At 40.9% G+C, this 18422-nt stretch overlaps 2 protein-coding genes across 5 annotated transcripts in view; both read left to right on the forward strand.

The window, feature by feature from the left end:
* Positions 1-372: 372 nt before the first annotated feature.
* Positions 373-13762, forward strand: pgm2 (phosphoglucomutase 2). The gene is made up of 13 exons (XM_023269199.3): positions 373-581; positions 2319-2486; positions 3005-3196; positions 5602-5685; positions 5931-6124; positions 6360-6549; positions 6653-6750; positions 7894-8074; positions 9473-9566; positions 10904-11033; positions 11149-11341; positions 12133-12266; positions 12662-13762. Exons 1-13 carry the CDS (start codon positions 507-509, stop codon positions 12762-12764), a joined length of 1836 nt encoding a protein of 611 aa, XP_023124967.1. The 5' UTR covers positions 373-506; the 3' UTR covers positions 12765-13762.
* Positions 13763-13942: 180 nt separating this feature from the next.
* The window catches only part of tbc1d1 (TBC1 (tre-2/USP6, BUB2, cdc16) domain family, member 1), a 50982-nt gene continuing 46502 nt past the window's right edge, over positions 13943-18422 (forward strand). For 2 of the 4 annotated variants that reach the window (XM_035947657.2, XM_023269194.3), the window contains exons 1-2: positions 13943-14097; positions 14960-15608. In XM_035947657.2, coding sequence (XP_035803550.2) covers positions 15003-15608 — 606 coding nt within the window. In that variant the 5' untranslated portion in view covers positions 13943-14097; positions 14960-15002. Of the gene's footprint in view, positions 14098-14336; positions 14421-14959; positions 15609-18422 lie in introns of those variants that run through there. The other 2 variants (XM_023269196.3, XM_035947658.2) reach the window with 2 other exon arrangements.

The following is an 18422-nucleotide window of genomic DNA, read 5'->3' on the forward strand; positions in this document are numbered from 1 at the left end:
CATTCTTTTCACCTACTCCCTTTAAGATTTGGTCTCAGGACAAATGAATTTACACAACTGCATGTTTAGTATTTTGTACATAGATTATTTGAAATTGTATGGGTGGGACTTAAAATGTTCTCCATGTCCTCCAATTTGAAACTCGTCAGCATACAGACATTTATGTTCTTTACTACCTTCTCAACAGAGCTCAAATATTTTCCACTCTGTGCAAGTGTGACTTCCAACAACGGATCAATCGTGAGGTCTAATTTATAACGTTCATGCCTCCTACCTGTTGAAACAGCCCGTGAAGCCCTCACATTTGTTAATACCCACATTTGCGGCAGCTCCTGAACGCAGCGCAGAGGAAGCAGGTGACGTAAGGACGTGGCTCCGCCCCGCGTCGTGGACTCGCAGGTGCTCACAGACTGAATCCACAGCAGCAACTTCCTGTTCAGGTTTGGAAAACGTTTCAGGGTGAGACAGGCAGCCGGCCGGTGTCTTGACTCGGGCCAAGAAGAGAAATGGAGAACGATTTGTCCTCGCTCGGCGACTCGAAGTTGGAGCAGGCTGTCCGGCAGTGGCTGCAGTATGACCGGGTGAGCTGACATCTAGCCAGCTAGCTTAATGTGCTGTGACAGTTGTCGGTTGACTAAAGAGATGAGACATTACCAACCTGTCCACCGACTAGACGTCCTGTGAATACAAAAATGCCTTATAGATGTCATATTGTGTAGTGTGAGCTCTGTGGATGAACTGTACTACTTGGAAGCCTGCTAGTTAAACCATAACTCACTGCGGATGTCACTAATGTATGATGAAATCAGTTAAGCTCTATTTCCTTTGAGATGATGTCTTATCTTCCAGATCTGCAATTTCCCCTGTTGTTCAGAAATTCTAGAAAATATATACATGATCTGATTCTCCAATACATGACGGGATGCCAGAAGCATAGTTCAGTTCACAAGTAGTTAGGAAGTCTCAGTTTTGTAGCTACAATTATAATCAGAAAAATTAAACCTACTCACAAGAGGCCCTGGCTAAATGAAAAACACCTGTTAAAAATAAGAGAAAATGGAAAAAAGAAAAATAGATGCATCATTCATAACCCAGGAAGATGTCGATTAACCAAATCACTGCGAAGGAGGCACAAACCTCCGCTTTCTATGTTAACATTACCAGAACCTCATACTCCATGATTTGTGAGCAATTTCTGTCCTTAGTGAGATTTGTTCTATTAGTACATTTAAAAATGTGCAATATTCACATGCCACATTTTCTCTGCCATTCAGCTGAACTTCTATAGTCTGTCCATATAGGCTCATATACTGATCATTTGTAATTTCACAGAGAAAAGGTCGGTCACATGATGTTAAAGTGGTCACGCACACAGAGTGTAGCAACACAAACAGAGCCGTTCTTGGCCTTAAGGAGACATGGGATGCCACCAATTTAGGTCACATTGGAGAAAGGCCCAGATTCATGACTGTTAAGGTATTAGTGTCAGTGCAGTTTGCTCAGGAGCCCACTTGAAGAGGAAGCACCATTCTGAATGGAACTTATTATAGTATTTATGGTGACTACTGCTAATCAGCTTGACTCATTTTGTGAACTTTGCTTTATTTAGAAAACCAGAAAGCAGATTTTTTTCCCCCCTAATTTCTACAGAAAGTAGATGCTTGTACGGACAATAAACAGCTTCTCTTGTCAAAAAGATATGTATCATTTTACTCAAAATTATATGTTGATTATTTTGATAAGTAATTTTTATTATAAGAATTGTTTATGTAGCATTTGTACACAACTCTGGCTCTGAAACGAAAGAAGTGGCTGGGACTGATCCACTCTACACTATTCCAGTGTGTCCTGCACACATTAATGCTCGTGCAGCAGTCAGCAGTTGTTCTCCAGAATTACATACTCTTGCTAATTTTCTAAGTAAAGCCACCCGAACTGTAAAGGTTCTATCTTCGTAAATGTGAATAGCTGTATTCTCTGATAGTACATTAATGTTTTTGAATTTTGGACTCTTGGTCGAAACATTTATCAGCTTTGGGTGAACTCTGGTAAAATTGGATGGTCAGTATTCACTATTTTCAGATGTTATCAAAGAATATTCCACAAAAAAAGACAAATTATTATTGCAGACTGAATCTGAAATTAAAAGTTAACTAGACTTACTAAGAATTTATATGAGAGCTAGGCGAAAAGACTTTATAATAACTGAATGACTGGGCTGTAGCTAAGGTGTAAATGCTTTTTTTAAAATGAATGTTGATCTGTGTTGGATTTGTTTTGTATTCATAACAAAATTTGGGAATATTTTTATTCCCCAGAACCCAAAAACAGCATCAATGGTGCAGGAGCTGGTTAAGGAGAAAGCGGTGGAGGCTCTGAAGAAATGTTTTGCCTCCAGGATGGAGTTTGGCACAGCAGGACTGAGAGCCGCCATGGGCCCCGGAATATCCTGTATGAATGACCTCACTATCATCCAGACCACGCAGGTCAGTTAATAGATAAGCTACTGCTACACGTTAAGCACTGAGTCACATGCAAAGGCAGACATGCACATTATTGATTTTTATTCTCTGCTGTTTGAAGCAGTCGAGGAACAGTGAAGTATTGTTGCAGAATGCACAGCTCACGTCCCACTATGTTGCCACTGATCATTATATAAATCTGTAACTACAAACCCACATGTAATATTTGACACTGATTTCCACAAGTTGTAAAAGGCTTTTAGTCATGTTTTCATCAACTGAGAAGCAGGTCAACTTAATATCTTTTCAGTTATATTATTGTAGCTTGTTGTAGTCAAGGTTTAGCCAAAAACTATCTCACGCCTTCAGCTGGTACAAAACGAAGCTCTCTGCTGGTTACTAGTAAGTTTATTAACAGAAAACTTTATAGTTTAACTCACAGTTATATTGTTGAATTGCTGCTCCCCATAAGCCAGAGCAAGACATCAGTTCCTCAGGCCTTAGTAACTTTCTTACCTTTTCTCTTATTTCCTCCCTGACAGGGTTTCTGTTGCTACCTGGAGCAGAGTTTTGGGAACCTCAAAGAGCGAGGGGTGGTGATTGGGTACGATGCTCGCGCTCATCCTCCCAGCGGGGGCAGCAGCAAGCGATTCGCCAGCCTGGCTGCAGCTGTATTCATCAGCCGAGGGGTCCCTGTTCACCTCTTCTCTGACATCACCCCTACACCCTTTGTGGTAAGCACCAGACTTCTGTACCTTCCTCATTGGGTTTTTTTTTTTACATTGCAACATGCATACAGCAAAGTCACCAATGATGAAACATCTTAAAATTGAACATTATTGTACTGCTTATGTTTCTACACTGCCCGTTTTTTAAAAAAAAAAAGTCACACACTCATATTTCATTGGACCGCCTTTAGTTCTGAGAACAACATACATTCGCTGTGGTATCGTTTCGACAAGCTTCTGCAATGTCACAGCATTTATTTCTGTGCAGAGTTGCATTAATTTTCTACCAAGATCTTATATTGATGATGAGAGAGTCAGACAAAGTCTTCTCCAGAACATCCCAAAGATTCTCAGTGGGACTGAGGTCTGGACTCTGTGGAGGACAATCCATGTGTGAAAATGACGTCTCATGCTCCCTGATCCACTCATTCACAATGTGAACACCATGAATCCTGGCATTGTCATCTTGGAACATGTCCATGTCATCAGGGAAGAAAAACTCCATTGATGGAAAGACCTGGTCATTCAGTATATTCAAGTAGTCAGCTGACCTCATTCTTTGGGAACATAACGTTGCTGAACCTGACCAACCCCAGATCATAACCCTAAACCCCTACAGGCTTATAGGCACTAGCCATGTTGAGTGAATCACTTCATCCTCCTCTCTTCTTACCCTGATGCCCCATCACTCTGGTACAGGGTAAATCTGGACTCATCAGACCACATGACCTTCTTTCATCGCTCCAGAGTCCAATCTTTATGCACCGTAGCAAATTGAAGCCTTTTTTTCTGATTAGCTTCACTGATCAGTGGTTTTCTTAGAGCTACAAAGCTGTTTAGTCCCAATCCTTTGAGTTCTCTTCGCATTGTGCATGTGGAAATGTTCTTACTTTCACTATTAAACATAGCTGTGAGTTCTACTGTTGATTTCCTACGATCATCTAAGAGTTTGTTCTGACCACATTTGTTCCTGAAAGATGATGGTTCACCACTATCCTTCAGGTTTTAATAATGCATTGGATAGTTCTTAACCCAATTTTAGTAGTTTCAGAAATCTCTTTAGTTGTTTTCTTTGCTTGATGCAGGCCACTAATTTGACCCTTCTGAGACAGATTAACATCCTTTCTACAACCACAGGATATGTCTTCCAACATGGTTGTTTAAGAAATGAGAAGCTCCTCACTGCATCAGCTAGGATTAAACAAGTTGTTGCAGCTGAAACATATTCATTGCTGCAGTAATTATCCAATGGAAGGCTCTTACCTATTTGCTTAGTTAAATCCAGGTGGCAACTTTTCTTTTGAACAGACAGTGTATGTTGGAATTATGTCACATTTGTGTGGTGAATTCATGAAAGACACCAGATTCAAGTCAATTTGTCATGTTTGCTAGTGGGGTGGATGACAGTGGGGCAGAAGCTACAGGGCAAATTCCATTCAAAAAGCTCACTACCACCAAGTATACAACATGTTGCATAATGAACATATGATTTACCAGGTCATACTCAGTTTAAGACCTCTGTGAAGGAGGCATCCCTCGTGTGACTCTGTGTCTCTACTAAACGTGTATATTCTGTATAGTTAAGTTCAAAATCATACAAATCATTCTCTTTGCAGCCCAAAATTTAAATCTAGAAACTTCTTCACCCCTTATAGATAGATATAAAAGCTTAATTTAAATCTAGCCCAACTGTCTTTGTGAGTGATTATGCAATGACTCTATGAAGCAACACATTTTTAAACAAAAAATGACGTGCAACTGATAACTACAAAAATAATCCAATTCAAGACTGTTGAGAGTTAGCCAGCGGTTCGCCTCTTTCATCATGCTCACATTGGGTTAGTCTTTTCTCTTGCGTAATTGTGGGAAGAGTAAGTTGTGTCTCTTTGTAATAATTGCACCCCAAAAACAGCCAAGTTTGATTAAAACTGAGTTTTAGTTTTTCATCGTCCATGCATTTCATATTTGGTTTGATTCCTGCTGCAGTAGAACATTCACTACAGTTTATAGTTGTAGTTATGTAGATTAACAACAGGAAAAGGTTTGTGTGCAGCAAAAAATGAAAGTAAAACAGAGGAAGTCCACAAGCGAGCTGCTTTTACTCACCCAATTCTCCCTTATGTAATAAACACTGGTTCAGCAGAGACTGAACGCGTAAAGATCAACATTTTCCATAAGTGCTAATTGATTTCTAGTAATTACTCCATGATAGCTTGTTAAAGTTTATGTCTCTTTTCACCAACAGTAACTTAGTGACAGTGATGATAATGTGCCTTTATAGTTATTCACAGTTTATATTAAGCTGTCTTTGTACATTTTGTTTTTGTTTATTTATTTTGTCTTATTTACCTAATATTAATTACAAATTATATATGATCTGTCATTATCTTTTTGTTTCTTTCTCCCTGCAGCCCTTCACAGTTTCCCACCTGGGTCTGTGTGCAGGTATCATGGTCACCGCCTCTCACAATCCCAAACAAGACAACGGCTACAAGGTAACACTTACTTATTTCTCCTATTTAGCATTTGTCATGTTTTTTTTTCTCTGACTTTTAAAGTGATGCTGCTGAGCCGTGTCTTAGTTGTACCACCAAGTTACAAGTTTGTCTAAACTCTGTCAGTAATGTTTCTTCTTATTATTTTGTTCACTGTTTTATTATTTAAACAGAACAAGCTCAAATTAATTTCTCTTCCCATTAATTTCTGCATCGTATGTTCTTGTGTTGCTGTTCTGTCCCAGGTTTACTGGGAGAATGGTGCCCAGATTGTGTCTCCTCATGACAAAGGTATCTCTAAAGCCATTGAGGAGAACCTGGAGCCTTGGCCTGAGTCATGGAACACAGAGGAGGCCCTGAAGAGCCCGTTGCTCAAAGACCCCTACCAAGATGTCCACACACAATACTTCAAAGCCATCCAGAAACACTGTCATCACAGGTGCTTCATAGATAAACTACATATTGTTCTGGATATACAATTTAAGACACTCAGGGCTGCCAAAGAGCTGGATTAACCTGTGCTCCACTATTAGTTGTAATCATTCAGTGCTGCTGCTTAACATTTGAATAGCTTTAGATGACATATAGGCCATAGAAAGATTATTGACCTATCAGTGTGGATCAAGTCTCAAAATCCACTTTTTTGACTAACCTTTTCTTGTTCTTCTTCACAGGGAGATAAACAAGAGCTCACAGGTGAAAATTGTGCATACATCTGTGCACGGCGTCGGTCACACTTTTGTCCAGTCGGCGTTCAAGGCCTTTGATCTTCACCCTCCGTATGCTGTAGAGGAGCAGAAAGACCCAGACCCTGAATTTCCCACTGTAAAATATCCCAATCCTGAGGAGGGAGAGGGAGTTCTGGTATGTACTGGACACTCACACAACGCTGCCAAACTATTCCACATACAGACAGATAGAGTAGAGTTTTGGTTGATGGTGTTGTATGTGTTTGTTTGTTTTGCAGACATTGTCATTTGCACTGGCAGACAAGGAGGGGGCGTCTGTGGTGCTGGCGAATGATCCTGATGCTGATAGACTGGCCATTGCTGAGAAGCAGGAGAGGTGTGTGTTTCCACCGTTGAACATTTTACCAGTGTTGGAGTGAAAACCAGCCAGCGATTGTGTGCTTTGTCACATTATGTTGCCACTCTTGTCCCAGCTTACACATACGGCAAGCAGCATTGAAGCAATGAATTTTTAACTCCTTTGCAAATGAGTTTTAAAATTACCCTAATGACTTACTGACTGTGTTAATGGAGCATTTTATGGACAGTGACTTCACTAAAAAAGTGAATTAAAGTCAGGGCTATCGCCTTAATTTTGGAGGTCATGAGTCTAAAAATTTAATAATGAGCCAGAAAGCTTGTGAAATATGGTTGTACTTTAAATATGCAAATGTTTAGTAGTACTGAGTTCTTTAAGTTTTATTTCCTTACATCACCTTTTTACAGCCTTCTTCACACTGCCAAGAATATAGATAACTCAACTGGAAAAAATAAATTACAAAGCAATTTTATTCATTTTACTGAAAAAGATTTTATTACTCCACCAAGGAATGCCGCGGAGTTACGTGACGATCGGTGTTGGTTTGTCTGTCTGTTAGCAACATTACTCAAAAACGGATGAACGGATTTAGATGAAATTTTCAGGGAAGGTCAGAAATGACACAAGGACCACCTGATTGGATTTTGGCAGTGATGCAGCTTATAGTCTGGTATCGTGATAATGGCACGGCGTCACTGTAACTATGACAAGTGAACACTACGCCAGCTGCCTGCTGACGATCACATGATTGCGATGCTACTATAAATCTACCACTGCGGACTTATCAGGACTTATCCGTTGGAAATGATACAAGGAATGAGCAGCCTTGGAGGAGTACTGTACACTCTGAGTGCTTTTCCAGTTTAGTTTCAGCCCAAAACAGACCATTTTAACTTAATCCAAAAATATTTTTCAGTAATTGTAGTTGTTTTAAACTCCTTATAAGGCAATTAAAACCCTTAAAATTCCCAGAATCAATACCAGAGAAATGACCTCTGTTTCCTCAAAGGTATCTTCACCTGTGACAAAAACACAATCATCATTATTATAGTATGACCGTATTAAAAAAGCTTTGATCATCTCATTCTGCTGAAACACTGTATAAGGTTGTGTTTGTTGGCTTGCCTGCCCTCCTGTAATCCGAGTTCATCTCTGTGTCAGTGGACAGTGGCGAGTGTTCAGCGGTAATGAGTTGGGAGCGCTGCTCGGCTGGTGGATCTTCCACTGCTGGAGGCAACAGAACCCTGACACTGCTGCTGTGAAAAACCTCTACATGCTGTCGAGCACCGTCTCATCCAAAATACTGCGCGCCATCGCTCTGAAGGAGGGCTTCCACTTTGAGGTAGCATGTTGTAAAAATTCTCTAAATCAGTGAATTCACAAAGAGAACATGTGTTTCTGAGTATTTATTGCAATGTCCACAAATGCATATGGGCCCCTCCTCAGCGAAAGACTACAAATAAAGTCAGAAATGAGCATTTATCGTTTTTAGCTTCACCCACCTCACGGCAGTAGAGAGAAACTAGTGTGAACTGGTTGTCCTAAAAGTAACTATAGTCAGAAACAGTCGTCATTTAGTCCCTTATTCTATGTTTTTCCTTTGCCTGAAGCCAACTAGACAACAGAGGGCTTTTGTTTTGGCATAACATATGTAAAGGTCAGACAAAAGGACCACCCACCCAAGTAAACATGGAATTTTACTCCCCCATTTCACCATTTCAAAACTAACTGAATCCCACATTTGAGTCCAAACACAGTGAGAATAAAGTAAGAATTGTGTAAAATCAAACAGATCAACATACCACAAAACATTCTGATTCTCAAAGTAATTTTGCAAAAGAATTTAGAATAAAAGAAGTTTAAAGGAAGTTGACACTGGGGCATCGCCACAAACATCCTCCTACATCTGATTCAGGTGAAATCCATTCTGAAGTTGGAAAGACTTGTTTGTGAACGTAGCTGAAGGCAGATAACAAATTAGAGAAGTTTTCAACATTTTCATCACAGCACTGTTTCTGGCAGCTGTCTTTCATTTATCGACATTCCAAAAAGAATCTCACATGGGCTAAGCTTGTCTCTTCTCACTTTGCCCTTATTTGAGTTGGAATCAAAGGCAGAGTTCTGGTCCAGCTGAGCCCCGTCTCTGTACAGCACTTGGCTAGTTTGTTTCTGACAGGACTATTGCCTCTCTCTCTCTCTCTATACTGCCCCTCCACCTGCTAGGTGATACATGCACTGTTTCAAATCAATCTCTAAGTATCCAATCGGTTCATACTCAGCTGAGCTTATTGCTCTGATCAGAAATTATTTTCTACTAGATTTTATGTCCTCGTGCATCCAACAGTTGTTGCGTTCTCTGCTATGAAAAGATAGCCTCAAGTACATTTTGTTTGATTGAGATCTCTTGTTGTCAAATGCTTCCAGTATTTTGAGTAGAATTATTTGTTAAAATATTTTCAAAATATATTAAGGGCGATACAGACTTCACCACTGAAAAAGTCAACATACACTCATTGGTTACTGTCAGTATTGCTTTTATATGAGATAAAATCAAATTTTTTAATCCCAAATGAAATGATTTTCTTCTTGAAAATGCAGTGTCTACTAGAAAATGAATAAGATACAAGTATGATACATTACAGAAAATAAAGGCAAGTAAGCTAAAATAAGACTAGAATATAGAAAATAATAACTAATACTGCAAAGCCTTACCACAGTCGCTCACATGTTGTTTGGACAGGAGACACTAACAGGGTTCAAGTGGATGGGAAACAGAGCCAGAGACCTTTTGGACCAAGGCAAGACTGTTGTGTTTGCCTTTGAGGAAGCTATCGGTATGTACACTGACATAGACACACACAGACATAACACACACACACTCTCACACTCGTTGTCCACTATACAGTCACGAGGTAAAAGTCCTGATTAATTCTTGTTGGTATCACATTAAAAGGTTTATACACATAATGTCCACAGTGGCACAGTTAATCTGATCTGCCTAAAAGCATGTGTCTCATGAACTACCCACATGTATAGCAGCTGCAAGCATGGACCAGCTGTGTGTGCGTGTATTTATGGCTGCTGTACTGAGGAGATTTGTTCATTTATTCAGTTAGCCATGGTTTTTAGCTTGAACAAACTTTTAATTTACCCAGAATTCATTGCAAAATAGTTCTATGTAAGGTAGCGAAAAGTTTAACGTGGTAAATGACTATTCTAGCTGGAAACAGCTGATTTTTAATGGAATATCTACATAGAGGTACAGACGAACATTTCCAGCAACCATCACTCCTGTGTTCTAATGGTACAGACGCACACGCGCACACACACACGCGCACACACACACACAACCATTCAAATGTTTGGGGTCACCCAGACAATTTCCTAATTTCCTGTTTTTATACATAATAATTTAATTTAAGCAGTTTAGAAGTTCAGAAGATAGTTACTTTGCTTTTTTGTGTCTATCTCTAACCTGTAGTAACCAGTAGGTTTATTGATATGGTTGGCCTTCAGGGTTGAAACAACATGTTCTACACTTAAGATATTTCACTGTATAATCAAACAGCACCATCAGCTGTATAGACACAATCATGCCAACAGTCAAGGATCCTTCAAGTGTAACTAGTAAAACCCAAATGTAATTTACAGTTTTTACTGTTTGGGCACCAGTTTATACCCTTTCTTCCCAGAATCAAAATGCAGCTCCTATTCATGTCTTCAGATGCCTCCGTTGGTATAGTGAAGCATGAGGCATTCAGTGTTTACTATAGTGTGTTTACACCATTGTTTTAACCATGTCGCACAGTCTTTATTGTTTGTTAATGGAAAACATGAATCACATTAAAGTTTGCATGTAAAAGCTTCAGACTTATGTCAACTGAGGACCTCGGTCTTGGTTATTTGAAGATTTGAACCCTGCCTACTGTCAAACACAAGACACTGGGTTAAAGTTGAGTCATTTGGGGTCAATTGAGAGAAGTCCAGTCACACATACAACATCACATAGTTTAGAGCATTCCCACATAACAAGATTATGACGCTGTAATTGGAATCGCATGTCCTTGCACGCACTGTGTCTAAAAGTCATGACAGCTGACTACAGCAACTGGAGGTTTACACATACTGGGAATCCACTGAAACTGTGTGTGCATGTGTGTGTGTATTGCAGGGTATATGTGTTGTTCTGCTGTATTAGACAAGGACGGAGTGAGTGCTGCAGCCATAGCGGGAGAGATGGTTTCCTATCTGGCCACTAAAAACATCAGTCTCTCTCAACAACTCACCACCATCTATGAAGAGTAAGACAGATACCTGTATATAAGTAGCACTTGGCTAACTTTGAATTCAGTTTTTTTACTTATAGAAACTTAAATGCAGACTCTAACTCTGCCTCTTTGTGCTTCTCATTGCCAGGTATGGCTACCACATCAGTAAGAACTCCTACTTTATCTGCCATGACCAGGATGTGATCCGCAGTCTGTTTGATCGTCTTCGCAACTATGGTGGCCAGAAAGACTCATATCCCACCGAATGCGGTCGCTTCTCCATCTCTGCTGTACGAGACCTGACCACCGGCTACGACAGCAACCAAACCGATAAAAAGGCGGTGAGAGCACAAATTGAAACTTACAGTTCATACACTGGGAACACAACAAATCTCTGACATCCGTTAGGTGTTTTTGCCAGTCAAGCAGTGTGTTGCCTGCCATTAAACAGCTGTTTTAGGGCCTTTTTTTGTTTGAAGTGAATAGTCAAGAGTGTCGAGAAAACATGGGGACGAACAAAGGGGATTAGAGTTATGGAGCCTTGACAGATATTTTTCTTTGCTTTGCATTTACATGGTGTTTCCTTTAACAAGTTCAGTTTGACTTGATGTTCAGTAACTCACTCAGTTTTTATACCTTTAGGGTCACACAGTGATGCAGAAACTGCAAAAATACAACAGTACTAGCCCCCTCTTTGTTACCTCAAATATGTGTATGTGAAACGTTTGTTGTCTAACTGTTCAGCTGGTCTTTAACCCTATAAAGCCCAGCGTAGCACGGGTGCTATGATTGCATATTCATTTTTGACTGGCGGTAGATTTGAAACCAGATAAGATAGATCGATCAATCTTTTTGCATATGAAATCTGGGGAGTTAAGAGTACTATTTCATACATTCACCATGTCGCAGAGCGCTTTTTCGTTGCAGTGATGGTTTTGTAAAAATACACAATAAAGCACACCTAACAAAAATCTTTATAAACGAGACCATGGGATATTGTGCAACTTTTTTACAAAATTGAGGGATACAGCTATGCAATTTCTGTATTTTGAAATGTATGTAAAAAAGGGTTAAGATTTAGTTCATCTTCCATCTCGTCTCCCTTCCACAACTCCTTCCTCTCTTCTCTCAGGTTCTTCCCACCTCCAGATCCAGTCAGATGATCACCTTCACCTTCTCTAATGGTGGTGTGGCCACCATGAGGACAAGCGGTACAGAGCCAAAAATCAAATACTACACCGAACTCTGTGCTGCCCCTGGTAACAGGTAGGTCACTGCAGAGAACATGCCAGCAATTGACAAATGTCTTTAGGGCAGCAGCTGATATTTATTTCTTTTTAAATTCTGATTATTCTCTTGATTACCTATAAAAATCATGATTTCCTAACTGGCTTTGCATGTATTGTTTTGTCCGACAACAGTCCAAAACCCAAAGACACGCAATGTACAATGATGTAAAACAGAGAAAACCAACATATTCTCACACTGAAGAGGCTGGAACAAATAGTTACTTTTACATTTTTGTTTGAAAAATAGTTGCTTATTAATTTTCTGTGAGTTAACTACTTGCTTCAACTTAATGTCTGAGCTGGAAAGTCTAAGTAGCTCTCCACATATTATACTATATTTATTTTTTTTGTCTCTCTCTGGGTCTCTATCAGCGATGTGACGCACCTGAAGAAGGAACTGGATGACTTGGTTGACGCCATCGTTGAAAACTTCTTCGAGCCAGTGAAGAATAAACTGCAGCCGAAGCCAGAGTAGCTCTGATCGACAACAACAACAACAATCTGGACAACTTGTGACCAGCATTTCGCACAATGTCTTAATTACTCAAAAAGAGATTATTGGTTTAATACAGGCTTGAATTTCATTTAACTGCAAAGCCATTAACTCCATTAATTGACAATTTATCACATTGTTTTTTTCCATTTTGCCAGTATGGTAAGATAACATACATTTCGTACTACTACTTCTTGTTTTTTAAAATAATCTGCAGGGGTTATTGCAATGCCTAACCTCCACTTTGAGTTTGTTTAGTGACACATCTGTTTTGGAGATTGCAATTAAGGATTCAATCACTATATTACATATGGCATTCATAACACCTCTCAGCTTCATATTTTGGGTTCAGTTTACAACGTTTTAAACCACAACTGAAACGTGCCTGACATTCTACATCCTCAGTCATTCCTGCTTCCAGCCAATGTTATCCAATACATTGACAATTATGCATTCCAACACTGTGCTCCTGCATCTACTGCACTGCTGCTATTTTGAAGAGTTTACATGAAAGTGTAAATGAGAACTGCTGGAACTGTTATTATAACCTTAACTGTAACTTAAGTGTACATTTTCACCTGCTGTTAAACTTTGAATGTGTAATATCTTGGTTAGAAAGAAGGTATAACATTGAAAGTGAAGCTGTCAATCAGTGCTAGTTGTGAAAGAGAATGTCACTTCGGTTTGCTGATGAATAAAACGACCAAGCCTAAAAGCTTAGAGCACCGCCAAGTGGAGGCATTGAGCATTATTTGAATACACCCACTGCTCATTCCTTGATGTGAATAAATGTTACAACTCAAAGGGACTCGTGGTAACATTAAATATGAAAATACCAACCTTTTACTTTATATTATGAGTGAATTTATTTTACTGACTGCTCTAGAGATGCAATCATCAGCCTGCCAGTATTTGTCCGCTGTTCCAAAATGTTGTACTGAAAACACTGTTTTACTCAATAAACACGACTGGTAACATGACGCGATACAAAAACAGTCTGATTAACTTCACTTACACTCAAGTGTGTTTTTACTTATTTGTCAGTGCCTGGAGACGCGCATCCTCCTGGCAGCGCACGCTTCCAACATGCGTTTGTCATGGCCCATCTGAGTATAGACGGAGAGGAGGGAGGTAGCACTGGCCCTGTATTCTATATTTAACTCAAGCAAGAGACAGCTAGAGCTATGTAAAGGTCTCTCTCTCTCTCTCTCTCCTGTGTATATGCGTTAGTACGTGTGTGGTCGCTCTGACACACTACAGCCTTTCTTGGCTACTCTTCTGCCGCTACGCACACCGGATCGGAGCGAACTAACAGGTGAGGAGGCTGTACCGGCATGAGGAGAATATGAAATAATGGTTGAATGATTATATGAGCTGTTGCACAGCTTGGGAATAACACACATTAATTGTGCATGGCTTACTAGATGCGCAAACCCGTGCGTAAAAAGAATTTGTTTCGTGCGTAAAATTCAATAATCGGTCGGATAGGACGTGCCACGGCGCTCCTCTCATATGTAATGAATTTTTCACTTCCGCATGATGTTGTCGCGCAGCTGACAGAGCTGTATTGTAAACTGCACTGTCCCCGCTGATTTAAGTTAAGGATTTATGAAAATTGCAAGGTCAAGCATGAGATTGGTAAGAAAACGCTTTGGTTTTACTATTTAAGATCTTAACGCGGTCCTTTTGGTTACATGGTGGACGTCATTTGTTTGTCTCCACAGACGTTCTCATCATCTCCCGCTATTTGCCTTATTGTACCTCTTCTCTCTGATATCACATGCAAATCTCAAATTCCCATCTTGTGAAATATGTAGGACAGTGGAGATCGGTTTTTCCCTCACTGACACGCAGCCGGCCAAATATGATGTTCACAATGTAACCGTCGTGTGCCCTTGAGTCTTCATTGGTAGCTATGTGTCTCTAGTAAGGTAAACAACAGCAGGTGATCACTGTGTAGTACCCTCCAAATGACCCCCTGATTACCGCACAAGCCTCAGCTGATTCACTGACCTGCTTCTACATCCAAAACAAAGTGGAGCACAGATCCAGCTACAACATTAAGCTCTAATTTGCAAAGTAAATGTTTGCTTGTTTGTGTTTCTTTGAAATCCTGTAAGATACACAGATACATGCCTGTGGCTGTGCTTTTCTGACCTCTAACTGATGTTTTGCAGTTTAAGCGGAGGCAGCCAGTAGCCGCTTCTGGTCACAGAAATCATGGAGGGACTGTACTTTGAGGTGAAGCCAAGAAGGAATGGAGCCCCGAGGCCAGGAAGCTCAGACAAATCTCGTCCTAATCTTATTTCAAACCACCACTCCTGTCCATCATTTTCAAAACTCAACTCTTCCACACACTACCTTGAGAAACATGCTCAGGAGAGGACGGCAGCATGGGGGGGAAAGCTGGAGGAAGAAGGAGAGGAAGAGGTACGATACAAACTGACAATGATCGGCTCTCTGCCAGTCCACCATCTGACCACCATGGCCATGCTGCCCTGGGTGGTGGCTGAGATCAGCAGGTCTCGGGAGAAGGAGCCAGCTGCTGGGCTGCGGAGTGGAAGCTCTGGAGGCGGACGGTTGAACCCTGCTAAATGTAATCAGGCAGTCTGTCTGTGTGTGTCGGCATCATATGTGCGGTGTGTGTCCGTTCTGGGAGAGGGAGTTGTGTGGGACCCTCTGACACATGCGGTGCTGTTTGAATGTCGTCCTCACCAAGTGACCAAATTAATCCACAACAGCCAGGAGCCCAGCAGCTTTGCCTGTCTGGTGAGAGATGCCCCAGATTGTGCCTGCTATGTGTTCCAGTGCCAGGACAGCACCAAGGTAGGTGTGCATAAATCAAATGACATGAGAATGAACAAGAGTGTCATGAAGTGTTGACATATTACGCTCCTGTCTGCATTATACGTGAAGACACACCCTAACATACTCATATAACAATTAAAAGCAAAGCTACAAAATGTGCAGTGAATTTGGCACATGAGAACTGGAGACATTCATCTCTTAGAAAAGTCTTATGGCAACTAACAGGCACTGTACAACTAAAATAGCTCAAAAAGGGCAACTTTTCCTGTACTCCAGTGGTAGAAGCACTGCTCAAAAAATGCCTTTTGTTCCATAAGTCAGAGGTAACCGTCTCACAACACAGAGCAGCACGTGTCAGTCATAAACATATCAACAGAAGCTTAGCCTATAAGAGTATACAGAGATACGACATCAGATTAGTTTCCAGTGCAGAGGGGTAAATATTAGAATGACGTGAGAAGGGATCAGCCTGGGAACAACCTCTTTCTTATTTTTATATGTAGGACAAAAAGCTGCCTGAGCACTCACTGTGACCGCATCAGTATTTATTATGACATCCCCACTGAGAGTAACTGGATCTGGCTTTGGCACGAACGCCACCCATGTATACTTCTGCGGCAGTCGACATCACACACAAACACCAATGAGCATGAAGTCCACTAATAGCGTGTATATTGACACACTCTGCTGACCAACATGTCCCTGACCTCTATTCCTTTCACCTCTCCTCCACATGGCACACGAGGCCCAAAGCCTCTGTGTGCACAGTGTGGTTGCAGCTGGTGTCTGGGTCAGACCACAGACATTTGATAGCATGTCATACCCATCATACCAAAGAGTTGGACACATTAAGGAGATGGAGACAATGAAAGATATTTGATATGAAACCAAATGGGTCAAAGAAGTCAAAAGTCAGTTTGCCCTTAATCTCAGACTGTCTCCTGCTCTTCACGAAGGATATGCGCACGTTAGGGCTCACATAACAAATACCTGCAGGCTTAGATGATGTGAACCCACATGCACTGTGTGGTTTACTGTAAATGTCCCTGAGACAATATGAGGCATAAACACACACATACAGATCAGCTGTACTTGAGCATATAAACACAAGCTGTTCGTGTGTGTGTGTGTGTGTGTGTGTGTGTGTGTGTGTGTGTGTGTGTGTGTGTGTGTGTGTGTGTGTGTGTGTGTGTGTGTGTTTGTGTGTGTGTGTTTTCGTGAGACAAAATGAGAAAGCTTCACATCAGCCATGCAGGATGTGGAACTGTGTTACCATGGAGACCACTTCCTGTGGCCCACCACCTGTTGTGTTGTGGAGTTTGTGTGTGTGTGTGTGTGTGTGTGTGTGAGAGTGCTTGTTGTTATCGCTGTAATCTCGAACCTTTCAAAAACGTGGCGATGATGTGAGGCTGACCACCTGTTGCTCTGACTCTGTCGCACTTGGCACAAACATGCACACATTTGCATGAAGGCAATATTTGGGCAGTGCTGTGGATCATGAAATACGTAGCTTTTTCTTGAGCTTATTGAGTCTCGTGAGTTTTTAATTACCATGATAAACACGCGTAAACAACAAGCAAGAATAGGAAGTGACCATTGCCCTCTGCACCAAAATCAAACACAATAAGATTGGTAAACATTTACAAAGCCCGATGTCATAAATTTGCTGAAGGGGCTTTACAAAGTATACAAAGACACTACTCAGGTCTTTAGCTCAGATGAGGTAAAACTCCTCAAGAAAAACAGTTAGCTGAAATAAAGGAGGAAACGTCAGGCAGAGAAACTGAGCAATAATATCTTTCTGTAGTCATACAATAGGTGTCACATGTACAGAGAAGAAACACAGCAGATTCACTAGTCAAGAGGACAGAATTATAGATTGTCAACATATGAAGACAATGATCCAGAGCGCACTGAGAAACTTCCATATGTCTGCAAACAGATAGAACCTGAGATACATGACCTCCTCACCACTTGGAAGCCTGGAAAGAGGACAGACTACACAAATACATGAGAGGCACAGCTCAGGCTCTTAATTCACTCGTGTAGGAGATCGAGACAAGGACAACATGGACACTTGTGAGAGAAAAGGACAATGGGAGGAGCTGAATCTGCTTATGTACCAAGATCCATGTCATCTGGAACAAGGCAACAACAGCCAGGGGAAAGAGAGGTCGGGAGATGGATGATCGTCAGGAGACACACAGTTTGGACACTTGTGTTTGTGGAACAACAAACAATCTTGTCTGCATGGACTGTATTGTTTGTACACGGCATAACAGATTTAGATCTGCTGGTGGGATGGTGTCAACAAGGTCAGAAGTGTTGAGAATAAGCAGCCAACTGAAGGTTAAATCAAAAACATGAGTTTTCCTCAACAGAGTCAGAGTGTCTGATGTCAGCAGGGAGGTTATTCCAGGAGAAGGGGCACCATAGGAAAAAGCCGTGCATGGTGACGACTTCTTTTAGCTCTGGAGACAGACAGGAGGCCTCTGTTCTGAGAGTGGTGGGCCCGGGATAGATTATGAGGTTTAAGGAGATCAGATAGGTATGGAGGGGCATGGCTATGTGGGATTTGCAGTCATGCATAGAGAGCCAAAAACGGCAAGCTGAAAACTTTTGACTAAGTTTAATTAACTTGTAGCTGCTGCATTTTGAACCATTTGAAGGCTTTTAGTACAAACAAGTAGCAACTTTTAAAAAACAACAACATTGTAATAGTCAAGTCTGGATGAAACAAAAGCGTAAATAATCATCTCTGTTTGAGGAATGGACAGACCAGATTTTGAGCGATCACACAGTTGTCAAGAGTTACTGTTAATTGGTCCAACT

This window comes from Amphiprion ocellaris, chromosome 4 (assembly GCF_022539595.1).
Source record: "Amphiprion ocellaris isolate individual 3 ecotype Okinawa chromosome 4, ASM2253959v1, whole genome shotgun sequence".
Lineage (NCBI taxonomy): Eukaryota > Metazoa > Chordata > Actinopteri > Pomacentridae > Amphiprion > Amphiprion ocellaris.